This window comes from Dermacentor silvarum, chromosome 2 (assembly GCF_013339745.2).
Source record: "Dermacentor silvarum isolate Dsil-2018 chromosome 2, BIME_Dsil_1.4, whole genome shotgun sequence".
NCBI lineage: Eukaryota > Metazoa > Arthropoda > Arachnida > Ixodida > Ixodidae > Dermacentor > Dermacentor silvarum.
In genome coordinates this window covers 172,843,621-172,865,599 of record NC_051155.1, presented here as the reverse complement: position 1 = coordinate 172,865,599, position 21,979 = coordinate 172,843,621, and the positions used below count along the sequence as shown (strand labels likewise).

Genomic DNA, 21,979 nt, shown 5'->3' with positions numbered 1-21,979 from the left:
GTCCCTCGACTATGTGTGTTTAAATGTTAAAATTTTATGCCACGCAGACTACCTACAGGTGTCGATTTGGTTTCCTTTAAATAGCTCAATTTAACCAGAAGAACCAGCTTACTGTCACAGAATCTTCTGTTCTGCAACATTTTCTGAGCATTGCTGAGCTGTGAACTACTGCTACTCAGGGGTGTGTGAACATTAAAAACGTTCAAATAGCATATAAAATACGGTCCTATTCAATTTTGGCAAGTCATATCCCACTGTTCGCAAATTTGATTATTTTTAGAATATTTCAAATTGTCAACTAGACCCAATCAAACTACAACCAATGCAAAAATGCGATAAGTTTCATCAAGGTGGCCATAGTGGACATAGTATACACAAGAAGTTAGGAAGTACATAGTACAACCACGCTTTTTCTCTAAGTTCTCAAACATGGCACTTTCCATTGGGTATTGTTCGGTATTATTGGTTCTTTGTAACATAATTTATTACAATAGTGGCACCATCACCTATGGCCATTACAACTCAGAAAATTAAACTTTTTTTGACAACACCCACTTCTGATTTAGTCTCGACGGTACACGCATATGCTAACTGGCCCACAAGACTACCTTTTTAATCTTCATTCTCATAATGGATGATCACAAATGCTCTGAAGAGTCCTGAATATGCGAGCAATGAGCTTATTTGTCCTTAATGCTCCAATTGTGCGTCTACTAAGCCATATTTCATAGTGTCATGTTTCAGTGTGCAATGTAATGACGAAAACCTGGTAACCTTGTGAATGCTAGGATGCGAACATTTTTTTATATTAATGGTGAAAAAGGCTGTTTATCTTTCCAAAAGTATCTTATTCGACTCTATTCTGGAGCTAACTGATTCAGTCTCAAAAATTACCACTTGCAAAACCCTACTACTACTTAAGTGAACAGTTGCAAGATAATGAAGAGCTTTCTGTTGATTCAGCGAAAGTACAACCTTCCAACTCTGACAGTTCAGCTGATACCACAGCGGGTTCCTATTAGTAGATTAGATTTCCCTCCTTTGGACTATGCACCATGTGTGGACAATCTAGTAATCAGCACAATAGTACACCGCCCCAAGTTATACTTTGGGCATGTACACAAGTAAATGATGCTCTACTGAAGCAACAGGTGGAGCAACAAAATTTTTCAGACTGAATGGGAAGACAAGAGATCAATAAAACCAGAGTGCAACAAGTGTTTAACCCTTCATAGACGAGTGCTGCCCACAGGCAACATACCAGCAAAAATAATTGTTTTCTTGCCGAGTTTTGATATTGATACGAAGTTTCTGGGTAAATGTCTTCGAATAACACTGAATGACAGGCAGCAAGCATCATTGGTTGGTTAGAACAGGAACACAGAATGAGGAATACGCTAGATATGTGACTTGCATTCTTTTGAAAGCACGATCAGAGGGGACAGACCGATGCAAGATCTCCAGCTGCAGTGGCATCACACGCATGGTGTAAAGCAAATTAAATATGCACGTATTGTTCCCATATGACGAGAGCTCTCTGTACCAATTCCAAATGAAGCTATAGATGGTTTCTGGTGAAGCCCACTTCCAGTTTTCTGCCTGGTGTTCCCCTATAATGCTGAAAAAGTTCTTGCAAAATATATGTATATATCTTTTTTGTTGATTGTGCTTATCTTCGATGTGTCTTGCCCATTTAGATAGAAAATAAACAGTTCTTTCGGGTATTTATACAGTGTAGACCGCTTATAACGTAAGTCGCCGGAGTAGTGAATATCTGCAGTATAAGGGGTACCGCACTATAACCAAAACGATTTTCAAGCCCTGCACGTATGCAAAACATGCAGACCAAGCAGTCGCACGTATCCGAGAATCGAAGCGTGCGACTGGAAGTTTTGCATCCTTTTAAATTTACGAACGTTGAAAGGTTAATGTCCAAGTACTCATGATCTTCGCATGAAGCAGACAAAGTAATAATATTTCGCCCAAAAAGCGAAGCATCAATTGCGATAGCAAATTAGTAGAGTATAAGGAGTAGGGATAGTAGTTTTATCGGCTGCATAAACTTGACACATTGGCTTACTAACTGAATTAACAAGCGTGGTGTTAACGTGCACGAGCAAACATGAATATACTCGATGACTGTAGAAAACCACTAACAAAACACGGGCATGGGGAAACGCGGCCGCCGCAGCGAGCGAAGGTTTGTGCGGTCTATCGCTTCAACGGAAACTGAGCGGCGTAAGCACAGCGCATCAGAGCCGTGTGGAGATCGTTTTCAAGATATACACTGCGTGTGACAACACTGACAGCCGGCACAGGCGCGAACGCATTTGTTGGCAAAGTAGAAGCCGCCCCCGTCCCTCCCTCCCGTGCTGCCTTCCCGCTTTGCTCCTTTCGCGTGGGAGATTGCGTCGCGAGTTCCCCCAGCGCCCGGTTGCAAGATACGCAATTGGTGCCGCAGCACAGTGTCGCCCCCCCTCCCTCTCTCCCATACCACCACGGACTTTCGCGCGACGGAAGTCGCGTTTGCTCTCCGCTGTGCGTTCGCTCTCCGTGAAGGCGCGCGTCCCCCGCACGCTTCTTTCACTCGCACATACGGTGCGCGGCGACAATTTTATCGCCCTTGGACTCATGCTCCTCCTCTGCATCGCCCTCGTTGATCTCCTCTCCCACCAGTGGGCGCATCTAGTTGAGAAGCATGCTCGCTACCGCCCTTGTCGGCAAGATTTTCCCGCGGAAGCCGCATTATAACCGGTATTTCGTCTCACGCAGCTGCACTGTAAGCGGTATACGTATACATGAAGTGCTATGGGAAAATTAACGGGAGTCTGAAAAGACCGTACTATACCGGTCCTGCACTATAAGCAGTTACGTTATAAGTGGTCTATACTGCAGGTCTCCTCCTTCAAGGGTAAAAGGTACTCACCAAATCGAGGAAAGCACTGTTCAATACAGGCCATTCACATAATCGCCATTCTCCAGTTACAGGTGCATTGGTTACATTGCATCCCTCGATTGTGACACGATTGTAAATCCTTATTCTGAACACAGAGCGTACACAAACGATGTTATTGCAACATAATGCAAACAAAGGAGTAGGAGATGGGCCTAGGCAAAAATAACCTGAACAAAACAGAAACGCATTGCTGCTGCATTTCATCTGTTCCGGTAACGGCTAGCACAGACATAGTGGTACAGAAAGAAAATCATAATCAAATGACAATAAAGCCACAGGCTAGAAGTAAGACTCATAATCTGCCTCGTCTTTTTTTTTCTTGGACAATAAACGAAATTTGCTGCAACAATTGCACTGAGAGTAAGTAGTGCCAAACCAAAATAGACAGAAACAGAAACCTAAGAAATCAAAGGACTTCAAGGGAACAGCATGCAGAATAATGAATAGATATGGCCAAAAAATACCTAAAGAGCAACGAAACCAACGACCCTGACAAGCATCGGGTTCAAATTCCCAAGAGGTGATTGTACCGCCGCCACCACTTCACTATCAGTGACACAAACAGGAGGAAGAGCAGGCGTTTCCCAGAGGCGATGGCACGCAAATGTCTTATCAGCACACAATGAAGAGGCAATACTACAAGCCAAACAAAACACTAATCTTTCCACTTCAGCTCATGGATAAGAATTTAATAAAATAAAGAAATAAGAGGTGCTGAATACACATTCCCTGGCCATGGAGACAGATTGGGCCAATACGAAAGCTTTCACACATGCAGGTGCAGACGCATGAAGTGCTAGCTTTTGAAGCATGTTTGATGCAAGGCCTAAAGAATTCGGCGAAGCAGTTGCTACCACAGAATTAAATGTGTCACAAAGCCCTTGCGAGGCTATCAGAAAGCACGAAAAGACCAAGGAGTAATGGTGCGGTGTGATATATTGTAAGGTGCAGGCTCACTATATTAGAACAACTTGATTAGAAGAGACACTGGTATTTTAATCTGCCATAGTTCTCTATACATGGTTTCGAACTGCCGGTAAGGACTTGGTTAGACAACCAACATGCAACACTACTAGGGGCACAACGAGCACATACACTGCTTTTCCAATATGTTCCTCGTTAATACATTTTCCCACTCGACAAGGTCACTGGAGACTAGATATAAGCAACAATATACTGAGCACATTCACATAACATATTTTTGCAGCTACTACACTATGCCCTTGATCCCATGAGAAACATCATTGAAGAGCTTCTACAGCAGGCAACAAGAAGTAATGGCAAAAGAAATAGTTTTCTAATATTAAAGCTCCAAGTTTGTGAGGTACTACAACCATACTCTGAAATAAGCAGCACTTACAAAGGACATTTCACAATTCGACACTTTAATGACAATAAACAAACAAAAAATTGTATTGTGACCAACCAATAGACCAACGTGAAAATGTTGCTACTGCATGAGCCATTCATAAAATTGACATTATTGCAGCGAAAGAGCCCAGGTTAGGCAATAATGATTAGATGAAAGTTCACAGCATCTCTCTACTTTGACCACCCATGTCCATGCAACTGTTCCGCTGATGGATGAGCTGGAGACAATAATTCTTTTAGACGCTTTAAGCATTCAGGAACCATTCCCCTTCAAAGAACAGTTTGTCACTGCTTTGAAAGGAATGTCTAGACACACATCTCTATATATAAAGGACGACGAGGAGATTATTGAATTTACATCTCACCGAGTGATGTGAGTTATTAGCCTGAAAACAGGGTGATATGTTTTTGTAACAAAAGATTGCTGTCCCTTGTGCAGTAAAGGGGAGACACTTCCCAAAACAACTTTTTTTTTATATTATTATTTTTTACTAGACGTTTCAAAATGCTTATTTCAAGTATGTCATTAGTTATTGTGTAGCTTTATAGTTTTTGAGTTATGTGATGCACAATGGCAAAATATAGTCATCTTTGCGGGTACTTTTAATGTACTAAATTTTCACAAGAAGCATCCTGCTGTAGCTTGTTTAACTCCTTGTAGATCGCAAAGTGCCAATATCTAGCCAAACATTTACTGGAACCATGGAAAAAAAATTCGAACATTTCAACAAATATGTTTTCTCCAATTCTCTGAAATATAATCTTTTCCTTTCACAACTACTGCTGGGAGCTGTTGCAATTTCAAGTAGATATCAGCACTGTACATATCTTCAAGAGTATGTATGCTAAATTTCGTTAGTACAGGACAATTATAAATGTGCAAGGTTATTTTCATGGGATTGTGAAAAAGATTTCAAGTGTCTTGGTATGTTTTTTTAATATTTGCAGTAATTGTGCTCGCTGTTTGGATAGATATTGGCACTCTGTGGCATACAAAGAGCAAAATAAGCTAGAGCACAATGCTTTTTGGAAAAATTTAACACACAATAAAGTGCTCGCACGATCACTATATTTTGCCACTGCGTAGGACATAACTCAAGAACTATAGCGGCTACACAAAAACTAATGACATACTCGAAATCTGATTAAAAAACTCTATAATTGGATGGATATTCCACTCTCTAGTACAATTATTTAAAAAATTATTTCTCACGGAACGTCTCATCTTAACCACGCCACTGTTGCAAAAAAATTAGGCAGAACAAACTCCCACATGGTGGAATCCATGTGGAGTGAAGCGTTAGTGAAGCGGTTAGTAATTAAATCCTAAACAACTAATGGCGGTGCGTACAAATGTGTTTACTTTCATTCAATGCAGTGTGCAACCTCATGCAATGTTTATGTTTATGCACTACACCAGTCACAAGCCACGCCGAAATGAAAACACCAAATCAGGTGGATGCACAGAGCAAGACGTCTACGCAGCGATGTCACAAGGGCGAAGGCGATGTAAGTATGATGCTCGTTGTGGAAAGAATGGTGATGACAGCTGTATGCATAGATAAGTACAACAAATATCTAGTGACATTTAAGGATTCTATATTTCGTGTGTCACAGTCACCCATTCTCAAGGATAGGCCAAGACCCAGTGGCACAAGGTAAATCAAATAATCAGTGGCCTACCAACTAGTTCATGAGTGGGACGGCAAGCCTCAGGCCCTCTGAACCTTTCTCTCTCTCTCTTTATACATACATACATATATCAGTGTTCTCCCCACGGTGGGCGGTGATGGAAATGCTGCCCACTGCTCTGGCTTACTTGCCCACTGCTCCGACTGACCGGTCAAAATTTCCTGTTCCTTTTTTCGCCATCGTCGGCTGTTCTATAACGAGGGGAAATATTTGAAAGAAAAGTGACGTAGAAGTTTCTAGAGCACTGTCGACAAAATTAGGTAGAAATTTGGGCGTTGGGAGGTGCTGTCACACTGCTGAGCACACTAGCGCAATTTTCCGTTGACACAACACTACCATTTTGGAACTATCATAAAGAGGAGAGATCTCACTTTCAAATAGCCATAGCACTGTATTTCCCCGTGCAGAAAGAAAGCAATAGAAGCGCCAGAAAATTTTTTAACAACTTACGTAGCAATTCATTACTGCTGCCATGCAGACATAGCAAGTGCTCCCACTGGCTGACGCAGATTTTAATTGCCTGCGCGTGTTTCGCAGATTCTCACAGCAGGGAGCTGAGCCTTTTTGTCTTGAGGAAGTTTGGTAATTGTGGTAGGATGCGTCACTCGCTCGCGCTTGCTTTATTATTGCATCCAAAATGCAAAATTGGTAAACTTACAATTCAAAATGACGGAATAGTTGTATCAGAAAACAAAAGAGAAAGAGGGGCTTAGTTGCGTGCGAACTTTCCGTGAAGCCATTCCATTACCTTTTTCCCTCGCAGTATTGGCCCAACATGTGACCTTCCGAGACTTCGCATATATTGGCTGGGAATGCTGCGTTCCTGGTAGCTTTCAGTCGACGAGCATTTGTTCGGCTGCCCTGACGTAGCACTGTTTGGAAGAGCGAGAGCACTAAAGCCTACCACGCCCTGCCATGATGATCACGTGTTGTGTTGATACATTTGGCTTGAATAGGGTTGTGCAGTACTCTGTACTAATTATTTCCTCCCTCCGGGATTTTGTGCCACACTTTTACGCAACAGAGGGGTTGGAAAGAAATAGAAGCTTTGCGTGCCACATGCATAATCAATTAATCATGTAAATTGAACTAATGATTCTTAGGGAAGCGCGAAAGCGGAATCCCGCTGCAGTACAAACCTTATACATACCTCGTTTCAACAATGGCAATACATTGTGTTGCTATATTGATTCAATGCTTACGCATTACCGTCGACATTCATTGTGAGATGGATTCTGCCGCAATTTTTTTAAACTTTATATGGCCCCAAGGAACTTGTGTCGATGCAAGCAGCCGAAGGTGAAACTTATTTGGGCAGGAATTGCCCAGCGGCACTTCAGGCATGCAGAGCACACCTCACAGGCGGCTCGCACTGCGTAAACCTAAAGTGCTTAGCGCTGCGGGCTGAGGGTAGGGCCTGTTGGTATTTGAACTTGGATTGTGTTAAGGCTCAAGATCATTACCTGAGCAACATAGATACTATAATCATTAATTTTACAGTCCTGCAAGGTACCAATAGTAGCAGTACCAATAGCAGCCTGTGCCAATGCTTTTCGCAAGCAAGCACAGGCTGCTAAAATGATACGTAAATAAACAGGAAGCTGTGAGTCACTTTCGAAACTGAATTGGGCATACAGTAAGAAAAATGATGAAATGATAGTGAGTACAAATCAAATAATGATGGTGCTAAATTTAATATGAATCGACTAGTTCCTAAGTATAATGCAGATGTTTCAGACAACTAAATAATTGCACTAATTGGCTTTATATTTTTGGCTTGGCAAAGCACAATTCTGCATTCAGGTAACCCTTACATTTTCAAACTCTACTGACACCTTTCACTTCTACATCAGTGCAGATTATTCAAAGACAGTTTGGGAAAGTGTTCATAATTTAAAATAGCAGCCATTCAATTCAAGGACCCAGACAAATTACAGTAATCTGGTTGACTACAGTTGAAACTCAATATAACAATCCCTAACGTAATAAACTGTTGGATATAATAACGTAAACATAGAATATGTCTCACTGACATCAGCGCGTAACGAATATTAGATATAATGAAGTAGTTTTGAGTCAGATGTCACTTTGTCATAACAAAGTACAACTGTATCTCCGAACTCTGAACACTCGCACCACGTTCAGAAACCGGTAATCTCACTCAAACGCAATTAAAGGATGTGACATAAGATAGCTGACCTTTGTGAATAAATTCGGTAAGCCTGCAATACTTTTACATCCTCAGAGATCTGATAACCAGAGGTTCAATCCAAGGTCACAGCCAAGAATCAAACCTGTGTATGTGATGTGATCGCACTTCTTCATTAATATCTTGTAACAACTACGCCAGCTTGACATACATGAGCAAAAGCCACAATGCACAGAACTATATACCTGCCTTTTGCAAACATCAGCCGTGCGTTACACAAATGAAATGTCCACCCCTTGACACCGGAAGTTCTGCTGTACTTTGACCTTCTTTAACTTCCAATAAGCGCTTCAAACTGTCAGCAATCACTAAAGTGTTGAGGAATGGCCCATTCACACTCAAAAACTCCGGAGAGGAAGAGCCCGTCAGAGAAACCTGTTAAAATGAAATACAGCTGTGATACAGTAGCACACAAATAGGCTGTCATCTCCCTTGTCCGGCTGCTTCCATTTTCCCATGGCAAATCCTGTTTGAAAGGAGAGAGACACACACAGACACACAAAGGGACAGGTCGCCCCTGTCGCGACTCACCCAACGAGGGCCAATTCTCTGAGAATCAGCATCGAGCTCGGCGCTGTAGACTGAGATCGGAGTGGCAAACTGCTGCGAAGAGCTGCCCAGTAGTGGGATGTGCAACAACGGGTAGCTGAAAGACAGAGAGGAAAAAAAAAAAAAGACAAGCTAAGAAAGCGAAAGTGTTGCATCACAGGGACGAAGCAAAAGGACAGGAGGGTCTTTGTTGAGCAAGGTTTTGTGCAATGGTCACAGTTCGCGAACAGTGACAAGGACAGCAAGAACATAGGCTCTGTATTGCCACAGCCGCTATCATTCTCTAGCACGAAATACACCATGCACAGAACTTTATCTCAGGGGATGATTAACTCAACTTCCCGACTGCGTGAATTTATGCTGAGATAGTTAACTTTGAACCATGCACTTGCTTAAAGGGGAAAAAAAAAAATCTGAACTCCAAATTCATTTACGGACAAAATCGCAATGAATTAAAAGGAGACAACAGATTTCAGCTTCTTCTGCGCTAACATGCGTAGCGAGGGCCACGGTTTAAGCCTAGCATGTGTACAAATTTCAAGAATGTAGAAGGCACTGTATTCTGAACAGAACCAGACGTCAAGCTTCTGCTTACTTTTGATTACTATGCATTTATCCAAGGTGTTCACTTCATTCACAATTTGAAGTTCCCCAATTTTTTCCATGTTTTCCCCGAGTGTTTAATGAAAATTCCCCGCAGTCTATGATGCTGGAGGTTCAGGTGCAAGGAAAAGAAATTGTGGTTTATAGCTTGCCAAGTTGCCATGCCAGTCCATAATTTTCAACAGCTACTACTACCAGTACACTGTCGTTCAGGTAGGGTGCAATACATCAGATTTGACTGGGTCCTGTGTTTGAGGATATTCCAGCTACTTGGCCAGGCTGACACTCACAAAATCAGCAATGACCAGTACTCGTGAAATGCCTAGGTTCAGTTGAAAATTTTTCTTCCTTTCTTAACGTACCACTAGCTTCGCCATAAACACTCTAGGCACCTGCTTCTCCGATTCAAAGCAGCTGGGGTGAAATTTGTTTACCACTGAATTTCCTTCCTTGTTTTCCCTGAAGAACCGAGAAATTCACTGAAAATTGAATGTTTTCCGTGATTGTGGGCACTCTCCTATCACATAATGAAAAAAGGAGTATTATTAACATTTTATTTCTTTTCGCATGCACTTCAACGTGCAATGCACAAAATTTTCAAACTGAAGCATGCATATAGCAAATTTCATTCAAGAGAAGCATCTAAAATATTGCATGTGCAACAGCAGCTGTTCTCAAGGGTAGGCATCACTTGAATTTTTTAATTTAACAGGCACTAATCGAGCACAAATAGCTAAAGAAGTACATAATTATATTTAGTAAATCAGGAATTGAAATTAAATGAGCATGAATAAAGAGAAACTTTGAGTGCTATGTTCATTCAACAAAGGAACTAGAATTTCGAGAACATTTTTTATAACTCCCACAGAGAACCCAAAGCCCATTATAATCATGAAATGGCTTTTCCCTTTCCTGCAACAGTTTTTCTTTTGCCACATAAGGGGCCATCAGCCCAATTTTTCTTACAATAGGCTCCTCACAACCCTCAACCTCCTGAAAATTTTTTTCTGCTATGTTGCCTGTAGGCAACACTCATCAATCATCAATAAAGGATTCAAATAAGTGCAGCAACATGAAGCAAATGACTGCTCGCACTGGATAATAACGGCAGTCATGGTAATAACAGGGTCTGTATTAATCAATGTGCACAGGTAAAGCAACCTGTGTTAACCAAATCTTATTTGCACTGTGTATAAGGAAAACCAAACCAATGTGTGCAACTGCGCAGCCTATCGGTGCATTCACTTTAACAGCGCTCGTATTAAATTGAGCAGGGTGGCCATTTCTCGTAACACAAATGGTCTTTGTGATTTTCACTGAGCCAGTCTTACAATTGTCTAACTGCTCTTCATAGTTTTTCTTTTGTTTTTGTTTTTCTTTTCCTTCAGCTATGCTTGTTATCATCTACTTCGGTTTCTAAAAATAATAATTTTACGAGTCTTTTGATTCGGCAAATATTTTTTTTAGGTGGTATGCAGAGCAGTCGCTGGAGTGCACACTCAGAAGGCAGCAGAAAGCCGATTGTGTGAGCGCAAGGCATTGCAACAGTAAATTAAACCAATTCCTTTCTGTCACCACTGTCAAGAAGAGGTCGACTCATCTCCACAACACCTGCAAGTATTTCAAGTTCCGAATATCTTTTGATGGTCAACATTCATACTCTCTCTGGTAGACGCCATGCTGCTTTTTTCCTATTCCAAAACATTCAAAACATTCAAACAGCCAAAACATTCAGTGAACGGCTAATACATCCTATAGACTGAAAGTACACTGCATTGTGCCTATAGGCCAATTGTAAATAGATGCCTTATTTGTAGCAGATGCTGCATGAGCATTAGCCCTTTAACTGCTGATCCTGAGCTGTACGTGCTGTGGGAGCTTGTACCAATATCGCCAATGATAAGTCACATTCATTCAGCCCGATGTGCTGTTCCCATCGCCAAAGACGAGTTATAAACTGGTAATTGGCTTTGGAATAAATTTTCAGCATTTGAGGACAACAGAAGTCCGGAAGAAACATAATCAAGGAATATACTTTCAGAATCAGAATGGCATAGAAAAATTCATGGCTACATAAAAAAAGAATCGGGAAATTTGGTATGTTTTTCCTGGACCATTTTGGGGGTTAAAGGGTTAAAAATTTAGTTGATGTGTTGAAAAACTAGGTAATGTGGTTGCATATAAAGCATGCAGAGACCTCAATATTTCTGCAGCAGGTGGTTTACCCCCTTAATGCATGAATAGGCATATTTGAAGAGGCAAGAAAATTCTGTTTTAAATAAAATTAGCTCACTTAGAACATTAGAAGTGTTAACATGCCGAAATGTAGTATGCCATATACAAACACTGAATTGCGAACGACAAGAGTTGTGAGAAATACCGCTCGCTTCTTTTTATATGCAGAAAACAAAAAGCATAATTTCAGAGAAGCTTACAGCACAAAGCTAGACTTCTAATATAAAAGATATGGTGTGCTGCTAGCATCATGAAAATGAAGCAGCAAGATTCCAACATCTTTCTTCTAATGTGCTACACATTGTGAACCTTACTATTCTTTACCAACAAGAAATAAGAGACCTATCTAAGATGTGGGCATAATCATTTTTCACGCATTTTACCAACAAAAAGATGCTCAGCAACGCAGTTGACGCATTAGCTACAGTGACATACACTTTCGCAACATTGATATTGGCATGCTCTTGACACGAATTGAGAAAAAATAAACAAACAAAGGGAGTTCTAAATTACCAACTGGCATCAACCAGGGTTGCTGATGCATCAGAAACCAACTCTTGTTAATATCTCATTGTTAGGTGAATGGTGCAACTGGATTTACTCTAAATGAAAAGTTTGTTTTTTTTTTTTTTTCATTTTGAGATGCCATCATTAATGTGTTTGATCTCTATTTAACATAAGCTCCCCCTAAAGAAAGGGTAGGTGAGCAAGCGTGCAGAAAATTGATGGCAAAGACAGATGAGTAAGGGTACAAAAAACTTTGCGCCTTGTTTTTGCCTGCAGGCCGTGGCTTGGATATTGTATCAATGGCCCATAATTTCTCAGCCACCTGCGACTGCTTTCATCAAATTTATATAAGATAGAAAACCATGACTCAGAAAGTTGTGGGTGCCAGTGAGAAAAACAAGTAAAATATCAGAGCTGCAGAGTTATAATAGCGTTTACCATTACTTGGCAAAGGGCTACACGTCTACTTGCAGTAATTCGCACTCAGACAATCATGACTCCAGTTAATTTAAGCACATGTTGAGACAGGCGGAACCATCATGTCTACTGCATTTGTGACAATACAATTCACACAGCTTTCTTGCTTCCTTCAAACTTTCAATCGCTGTCCATGCACGCCTTATCACACCATGTTCTGTTGAAGGAGGCATAGAAATTAGTTTTGCATGATATCTTTCCATAATAAATCATATATTTGCCTTAAGTTATATTTAATTTCCTATAATACAAACGTCTGGTAAATTACGAAACATGCTGCAGGAGTCGGAATTCTTGTAGACAGCCTGTAATTTAGAAATGATTGTAAACCTTCCTACAAGGGCAACACTCAATCATGTGAGGCAATTATGATGAGGACTACCGTCCCCATCATCCTCATCATTAGTGGCACAATGTATATCTGTGTATTTGTATGCTACACTTGTGACTACCAAATAAGCCCCATTAACGAAGTCTAAGAAAGCACTGAAGAATTGACTTTCTGAGGCTTCATTGACAAATGGCCTCATTTAGAAGTCGCTTTAATCACCAAACCTTTCATTTTGGCTCATTTTTCCATGAGTTGTACACATACTTTGAAGGCCTCCACACTCAAGCAAACAAAAACACTGACAACTGCAGAATGTACCAGCCACAACCGTTTGTCAACAGCTGAAATTATAATTCAATAGTTTACCTATAAATACGAAACGCTTTTTCTTCCTTAATATGTACATGCAATTTACAGCAGCAATGCTGAAAAACAAGAAGAAGAAATTCAGCCTCACCAGGCCACCATGAAAGTGAAGATCGCAAATATGATGAGCGTGAGTGGGTGGCTGGAGCAGTAAAGGCCATGCTTATAGTAGATCTGGGCAATCCTGTCCTTGATGGTGTACGACTTGGCCGGCGACGATGTCACCTGGACACCCTGCATGGCTGGGAAGGAGATGCGCCGTTGGCAAGTCACTAGACCGATCCGGCCATTTCTCACGGCATAGAAACACGACAGGGGAGCCATGGTGCCTACACGCCACGCGCACTGCTTGCACGCAGCCCGCTTTCTGCGGCTGCCACCGCGTCTTCTAAACTTAGGGCACGGCAGCATCGAGCTTCCCCCAATCTCTCCCCACCCCCCATCCCTCACTGCTGGGCTGCCCAGCCACCCATTGTAGTAAATCTAATCTTTCTCTCCGCCGCGCGTCTTTCTTATCACATTGTTACTTATGCTCTGGTGTAATCCAAAGCTTTGCATTACTTTCTTTAGGATAGCAAAGACTAGAAGAACAGGAACAGAAGGCAGGACGAAAGACAACTGCTACTGCTGATACTAGGCGACTTTCAGGGTCACCCGGAGACGGGACTCGAGAAAGCCGGAGTGGCCACTTGACAGAAGCTGACTGCTGACACTGCTAAGGCTTGGCTGCAGAAGATGGGGTGGGGGCATGGGGGGGGGGGGATCTGCCGGTTTGTGAAACACACTCTCCCTTTCTTGTCGTCCGGGATAAAAGTGTCTATACTAACACAAAATGATAAAAAAATGAAGGGGCAAGAGAGATCAAGAAGGGGGAAGCCTGAAGATCTCAATGCAGGCAGCCATGCTTTCGAGCGGAGCAGCACGGGGCATTCTAAAAACACAAGACACAAACATACTTGAAATGACCAAGAAAACTGCTAATATAATAAATGCCAATTTGTGGAAAAAGCACTGCTGTAAAAGTGGCCTATTCAAGTAGTTTACTTAAAGCTAGGTTCTAAAATCAGTGCCCGTAGCACGTCCGTCAGCCATGGAGTTTGCTACAATAATTACTAGAAGGAACTCTGACACTGCGATCGTTCAGCCACCATAGGAATGATGATTAGTACATGCATTTGGCTGATCTTCTAGCTTGTGGATTTAGACGTTCTTGTGGCTTTGTTTATCATGCTTTACCTTGCCTTCATTGTATTAAATTTCATAGCAATGAATACTTTTTCTAAATGCGGAAGACTCTGCAAGCAGGCATAACTGCTACTAATTGCCGCGGTTCATGAAGTCCATCGAGGTGGCCAAACCGAAATGTGCCAAGCGTCTCAACACGCTGGCTTGCCCGTGAGAAATTCATAAGGATGTTCTATGCTGTTTTCTATGCATGCGTCTGTGGCGTAATGGTTACAATATTGGGCGTCTGTGCTAGAAGTCCTGCGTTCGAATCCTAACGTCGGCCAATTTTAATAATGTTTATTCAAAATGATGAGTTTACAAAGTCACGAAGCCATCTGAAGCCAGAAGGACGACCTTTAGGCAAATCCACGTACTACCCACCATTCCCATGATGCTGGCCCGCTTGCAACTCCTGTAGGCACTAGTGTCAGAGTTTTCTCTGGTAAACTATTGGACAAAACTCTATGCCTTCAGCCAGCTTCCATAAGCATAGCATATACCAACCAACTTGGTACACTGAAGTATCACAAGGGTGAAGTAAGCACGATTTGTAAGCTTTTCATCCCCAAGACCCCTCGTGCATAATTCAGCAATTTTACAAGCGGAGCAGAGCAGCAAAGCGCAAGCTTAAATTTTCAACTAATTTTTCAACTAAATGTCAGCATCCAGCACTCAGCCAAGCATAAAACCGATCATCAGTATTTCCACCAACACTGTCATTGCATAAACGTCCGTGCATGTTTCATAAGTGAACTCGTCAAAGCGTTTTATCTAGCAAGCACATGCTAGCAGAAAGGAAGTGAAACTGCTGTTATATTGTAACAGACTCTGAACAAAACAGAACACCTAGTGTTATTTGTTTTTGTGGCCCCTCGAGCGTTCCATTAAAGCCATATCACCTGTGACCAGAGTTATTGTATCCTATCAACGAAAAAAAAAAAAAAAACTCCAGAATTGTACAAAGAGCAGATACCTTGCTCTGCCAGCCAGAGGTAAACTTAGTTTAAATATCAGATATACCTGAAGAAAATTTACAACTCCTTTGAATATCTACAAGATTATTGTTATACACATTGGTAATTTTTATGCTGAAAAATGCGGTAGAAAGCTTGATAACAACAGCTCCCGTTATTTTTAGAACTTCTACAGTATACAAGCAATGCAAGCATGTACAGTCAAGTTTATGGGATGTGGTTTCGCCTGCAAATGTGATGTACTACACTGTTAATGCATGGCACTTCTAATTTAATGAATGACTGTGTAGGTGGCAAAGGCTACTACATGCTGGAACATTTAATTTGAGGCTGTGTGACCACGCTTAGCGAGAATTCAGATCCTGCATCCCGTAAACTGTTGCGGTTGACAGTACGTGCAAGGAGCTGTGCCCAGATTTCTTAAGTGCCAATTGTTAGTGTGACAGAAATTCAACAAACGAGAATGGAAGAGGCTCGTCAACATGAAGAATGAAATCAGCTTTGACAAACACTGTACGTACACCACATCAGCATTTTGTTTCAGATGAAGTTGCACAGAGCAGCCACAAAGAGAAGTAAAAATATTGCACAGTATGAACTGATGCTGATACAGAAAGAAAGATTAAATGGAAAATGAGACATCCACCCATTTCCATCTAATTACATCTCTCCACCTAGAGGGTTTCCACTGAACTATATTATGTCAGAAAGAAAGATTATCAGGCAAGAATTCAGTTGACAGTGCACATGATTTGGAAAGCCACATGGCATTAAATTTTCTGTAAGCTCATCAGAATTACGTGTGCAGAAGAGCAAGGCAATTTCCGTACAGAAACATTCAGAAGGTAGAAGTGTGGGTGAAAGTTTTTGTTGGGGTCTTGGAGAAAATCTAGACTGACATACTAACTAATGCAAGTATCAACACTGTACTAATGAAAATACTCATGTGTACATTACTGCAAGTCTCATTACGGTGAGACGTGTGTACAGGGCTGCCTACCAATACATTGCTAACAAAATAAGTAGGAGGATAGAAACATGCCATGAAATAAGCTGCAAGTCAGCCTTGCAATTTACTACTTAGTGAAGGCTACAGTTAAGCTCTGCAATAATTTACTTTGCTAATTAAACAACGAAAGATGAAGGTGTTATGGCGCCTCAGGAGAAAATTCTTGCAGAACTTCATGCATGAGCAAAGGACTTCTATTTCCTAAAACCCAGCCATAGTCCCAAGTTTCTTTTTTACACAGAATTTTTTTTTAAAAGCAGGAGAGCCATACTCCTCACACTTGACTACTATCAGCAATAGATGTCAGTCACAACAATCCAAGCTATAGAAAATATAAAGGAAAGCTATTTCACCTCAGAAAACACATTTAGGGCCAACGAAAAAGAAGGGAAACCGAGGGGCTTGAGTTTTGTTAGCCACAACTACACGAAGCAAATAATGAAGCCAAGGAAAGCACAGAGAAAATTAAGTGTGATTGCAATTGAAGAGTAGAAATAGTAAGGAAAAATTTGGGAGGACACTTAAGCTTTGCCTTTAAGAGTGGAACGCAATAGCATTCAAAGATCCCTGAATGCTTGTCAGGCTTCCTGGCCAACTGCAGCTTTCTTTTAAAACTCTCCAATTTTGCCCGACTTCGGCTCCACATGCGGCTGCCGAGTAGGCGAGTGCCATCTGGATGGTATGTTTGCAAAGAGAAAACGACGACGCGCCGCTGTATGAGTGGTAGAAATGCTGGAAAAGTGGCTTGTGTTTGAGTTTCCGCCCCCGTAACAGCCATTATGTTTTCTCGTATATTCAAATTACAATCCGACGCTATCACGTCTGTAGGTTGTGGTTAAGTCGTACTTTATGATTTTGCTGACGTATTTTACTTCCAGAAATCCAATTAGTTCACGCCTCTGCGCCATGCGGAGGGCATGTGTGGTCTGGGTGGTTCCGGATGATGTTCTCCGCAACGGACGCCAGCGCTTACGCCGACACCAATGCCAGATTTTCTGCGACACGGGGCTCTTAACGCTATCGCGTTAAAAGGGCAAAAGTATACAAATAGACAACCTGCCACCGGTAGGAGCTGAGCCCACATCTTCTACATAATTCACGCAGTGCTCTACCAAATGATCTAAGGCACCTGTCCTCCTGTCCACATTCGTGGGTATTTGTTCACTATATCTAAAGCTGCAAAGTCATATTACTAACCAATCACTTGAGTGATCTTTCACTTCGTGCAACACTGCATGCACAGCAGTGGTTCCCAATAATAATTAAAAGCTGATGTCTATCTTGTCAATGCATTTCACAAGTATGTGATGTGACCACTAATGCTGATAGCAGATCCACCTACCAACAATTTGTGCTTACTTCTACTGATATAGGCCATGAGCATGCTCAGAAAGTAATATCCTCAAAAAGCTAATGGCAAAATGGACTGCCTCTGAATTCACAGGACAACGCTGAATGAGGTTACGGAAGACAATGGAGTGAAAGAAAAGGCAGTGATAAAGTCCTTGACCACAGTCGAGCTTTTCAAAAAGGACACAGCTTGCATTTGTGCAGTCAGCCTGCCATGGCAGCTGAACTTACTGCCGACAAGTAACTGTCCTAGATATCAAGGTGTCACTGACCTGAAACATACAATGAGGTAGGCGAATATATCAGGAAATAAGATGCCCCTGAAGTCAAGAGCAATAACAAGTGACAGCAATGACACAAATGTGTCACACATGAAGAGAGGAATGAAGGTCATAGTGCCACTTAGGAAAATTCAGCAAATGTAACAGGTGCTCAATTTGCTTGGTACACTTTTGCTGCACTCATTTCGAATGTGTTTCTGCCATCAAATTCCTTGGCTTACGTGTCTGCAACTCTACAATATACCTATTAAACATTTTCCATGCTCACAGGCTTCTTTCTGTCTACTGCATCACTCTCCGCACTGCAATAGGCCATGACCCCTGTATAGGTACATTTAAACGGCACCAGTAGGGGAACAACTGAACTCCGATTCACATGGCATGCATTAGACATTTCAAGCTTCCTATAAGCACATCATAACGTGACTGCACCCAAGTAATTCCCTGTAACTAATACCTTCTCACAAGCAGGCAAAAGGCTAGTTACTTAATGAATAAGCAAACGTACATAAAATACTGAGTGCGGCACTTTGTTCATACCAATAGTAAAAATACCGCCTCCGACTTGCTGTTGTAATCTCGGCTTCAGGTGCAGGAATAAATCTCTCCCCATGCTGCCTGCGAAAGAAACCTCTGACGACGACGGTGGCAGCGCAGGTAGAGCCGACACTGTGAGGATGCTAGACCGGCGGCAGAGGTGTCAGCGCCGACAGACGTCTCGCATCGCGTCGTGAGATTTGAGATGGTTGTCGGTTTTGCTCGCGCCGGGAACAAAGGGTTCGCTCCAACGGCTCGGCATTACCAGCACATCCTTGCCGGCTCACGCGAGAGTACGGAACGGCGTCGTCTGCACAGTAGCTCGCAAAACAAAAAAGAAACTGAAGTGGATGCCATCGAGAACGACAGTGCGAGCGGTGATCTTGTCGTCCAGGCAACCGAGCAACTTGATTGTGAAGGTTTGTCGCAACTACCAGTAACTTATGGAAGCTGAAATTATTTCCACTGGCAACATTTACTTTCGCGCGTCTAGAAACGACCGTGGTATACCGGTGGACTCTGCCGGCGCATTCCCACTGTTAACCGCAAAAGGAAGCGTAAAAAATACTAAGCAATTCGCCCATCAAAAATTAAAGTTAAATTTAAACCTGCGTGCAGTCACGGCAACTTTCTATCGCTGCAAACAGTATGAAATGTGCGCTTTCGCACTGATAGGCATGCTGGAGCAACGGGAATGGGGTAATTTCCAAAGATAATCGTGACTGCCGCAGTTGCTACTGACAAGCTACTCATGCAGCACAGACTAGTGCACAGATCTCTGCTGTTTGAACCGGTGTTTGTAACATTCGCTAAACGTTTTCCAACGATACACATTCCATGTAAATTACGACCCGAGTAACACGCTCCAGGTCATCCCCGTATCGCAAGCCACGCTGAGGGTGCGTGCGTGCGGTCGTTTACCGCAGTCAATCGAGAATATCGAAAATGACAACGGCGCCAGGCCGCCCAGGCTTTATACTATGAACACACGCAGAGTAGGGATATTAAGCTGAGTGATGTGACTAGTTGACGCGGGGCACAACTGTGATAACCGCGGGTTCAGAGTTCTCGTAAATGTAAAGCGATCCACGGATAACGAAGCGCAGTGACATATCACGGTGAAGCTTCGTCAACAAAAAACACGCCGTGAGTAGCAAAAAACGTTGACTTCATCTAAACCACGGTGAAGATTTTTCACACATACTACCTCGCTCACGATGCGTGGTTTTCCCTCGACGCTCGTGGCTTCACCACGCCAAGAGTACGCCGCAAGGCACAACACTCGAAGTCAGTGGACGCCGCCGTTTAGAAACACGCATCAAATCAACAGTGGTAGTCTGCACTTCTTCAGTGTCTGTTCACGTAAGTGTGACTTAACAAGTCAAAACGATTTACCAGCGATATTAGCAGAAAATAACACACCAACAACATGACGGCCGCAGAAACGCACACGGTTTTCTCACAATCGCCTCCTGGCGAGAGAAGCAGAAAACTTGAAATAGTGTTCCGTAGTTGTTCGTTGTCCCTTGCGCAACTTCTGAGAAAATTGTTGTGTAAGCTTTCCGTTGCACTTTTTGTAGCGCTGTAGTCGTTTGCGATAACAAAACGTTAGATTGTTTCTGTAAGTTTTTAGATAAATAGCCGCACACAGACTTGTACACATTACAGAAAAAATGAAACCAATTACTTCACTCCAAAATGTAATTGATTACAATTATCAAATAATGTCACACGAAAACAATAGAGAAATTACTCAAATGTAATCGATCACTTCTGCATTACTTTTCTCCGAATTTGTAATACCATCGCACAGATACCGTAAACAAAAAAGAGCTGGCCTGGCACATTCAGTGCGTTCTCTGCAGCTCTTCGTGCATTGCTTATTTTATTATCAAAAGCGTCAACGGCCATCTTCCCTCGTTTTTGTCGTGAAGACATCAGCATTGAAACCGCACTGATAACTCGCACTGATAACTGATAATGCACTGATAACTCGCACGATGTGCGTGCTGAGAAGTAGGGTGGTGTGTAACATACGAACATCTTGCTGTGCGCAAGATGTTCTCGGTATACTTGGTATAGACTCGGTATACTTGAAGAAGACGCTTCTGGTTGGGCCTAGAAAAACCTGTACAAATCGTCGGTAGGTATCCTGGCATAATGTCCTTAGTGGCCATCGCTATCAAGACATACCAGCACTGTTCTACAAGTTCTATTCGTCGGCCAACATTTGGTGGAGCGTTAACTCGAGGAAACAAATATTCAGCTCCAGGGTTTGCCTGCCTAGACTGGCTTCTGCGTGACACGATGCTATGATCTCAGGCGTTCTACTTTTGTTCCCGTCAAATTCGGTTTCCCCAAAGTGAGTCAGCTGTTACAACTTTTCTCGCCAATAAAGCAACAAATTACACGTTATTGGTTACTAGAGAGCGTTACCGAGGGGGGAAAATGCAATCGTTAAATGACACAATTACAAAAAAAAAAATGATGTATTGCAAAGTAATGAATTACATGTAATTCATGAAGTACAAGTCTTGTGGCGCAGAGCTGTGTGTGACTTGTAAGCGATGCATGTTTAGTAAAAAAGGGTTTACCAATACGTTCATATCGCACTGAATCGAAGATTACTGACGGTAAATTCAAATCGCATTTCGCGGGTGGGTTTGTTCACCGTTATGCACTAATCTATTTCAAGTGGAATGCAAGAAACATTTTTTTAACCACACATAAAATGCGTCTGTGATTAGTCAATTTTCTGCAAAATCGCATGGCTTTTTGATTCTACCAATCAAAATATGTGTTCAATCGGATATATATGGATGGTTCGTTATACTATTTGGGTAAAAGTGCTGCATGGAGCAATCTAAAAATTAATCAATGCCGACCAGAGGAATTCAATGCCGAACAGTGGACCAGTGAAATGAGGAACTACGGCATTACTAAATGTTTGCCGTCCCCGATTATAATTTGGGAAAGTAAAGGCAACCCAGCAGAAAGGCTTATAGAAATCACACTTGGCGCAGTGACGTGGAGATTGTAACGCTTGAAAATGCAAACGATTCTCTGCAGAGAGTTTCGTACGACCAGCGAAATCCCGGGACCTTTTGTTGGGGAATCTTTCTTTTAAATGCACTTTTTCCTATCTACTACAGTACTACGGACGATGACGCGCTTTGCTCCGTTGTCCATATAGGGCGAGCTGCACTACGCAACAGAGAATACTGCGGAATAACTTTTCTCTCCATCGTTCTTGGTGGCGCAGCAGGTTCCTCCCTTTCAAAAAATTACTGCAGAATTCCGGAGTG

The 21,979-nt window shown here is 42.1% G+C and overlaps 1 protein-coding gene across 11 annotated transcripts in view; it reads right to left on the bottom strand.

Annotated features, from left to right (window-relative positions):
• The window catches only part of LOC119440557 (sterol regulatory element-binding protein cleavage-activating protein), a 134,213-nt gene extending 114,083 nt beyond the window's left edge, over positions 1-20,130 (bottom strand). For all 11 annotated transcript variants that reach the window (XM_049661916.1, XM_049661914.1, XM_049661911.1 and 8 more), the window contains exons 1-3: positions 19,882-20,130; positions 13,388-13,538; positions 8,760-8,874 (exon numbers count right to left, since the gene is read on the bottom strand). In XM_049661916.1, the coding sequence (XP_049517873.1) occupies positions 8,760-8,874; positions 13,388-13,536 (264 nt within the window). In that variant the 5' untranslated portion in view covers positions 13,537-13,538; positions 19,882-20,130. The remainder of the gene's footprint in view (positions 1-8,759; positions 8,875-13,387; positions 13,539-19,881) is intronic.
• Positions 20,131-21,979: the final 1,849 nt, after the last annotated feature.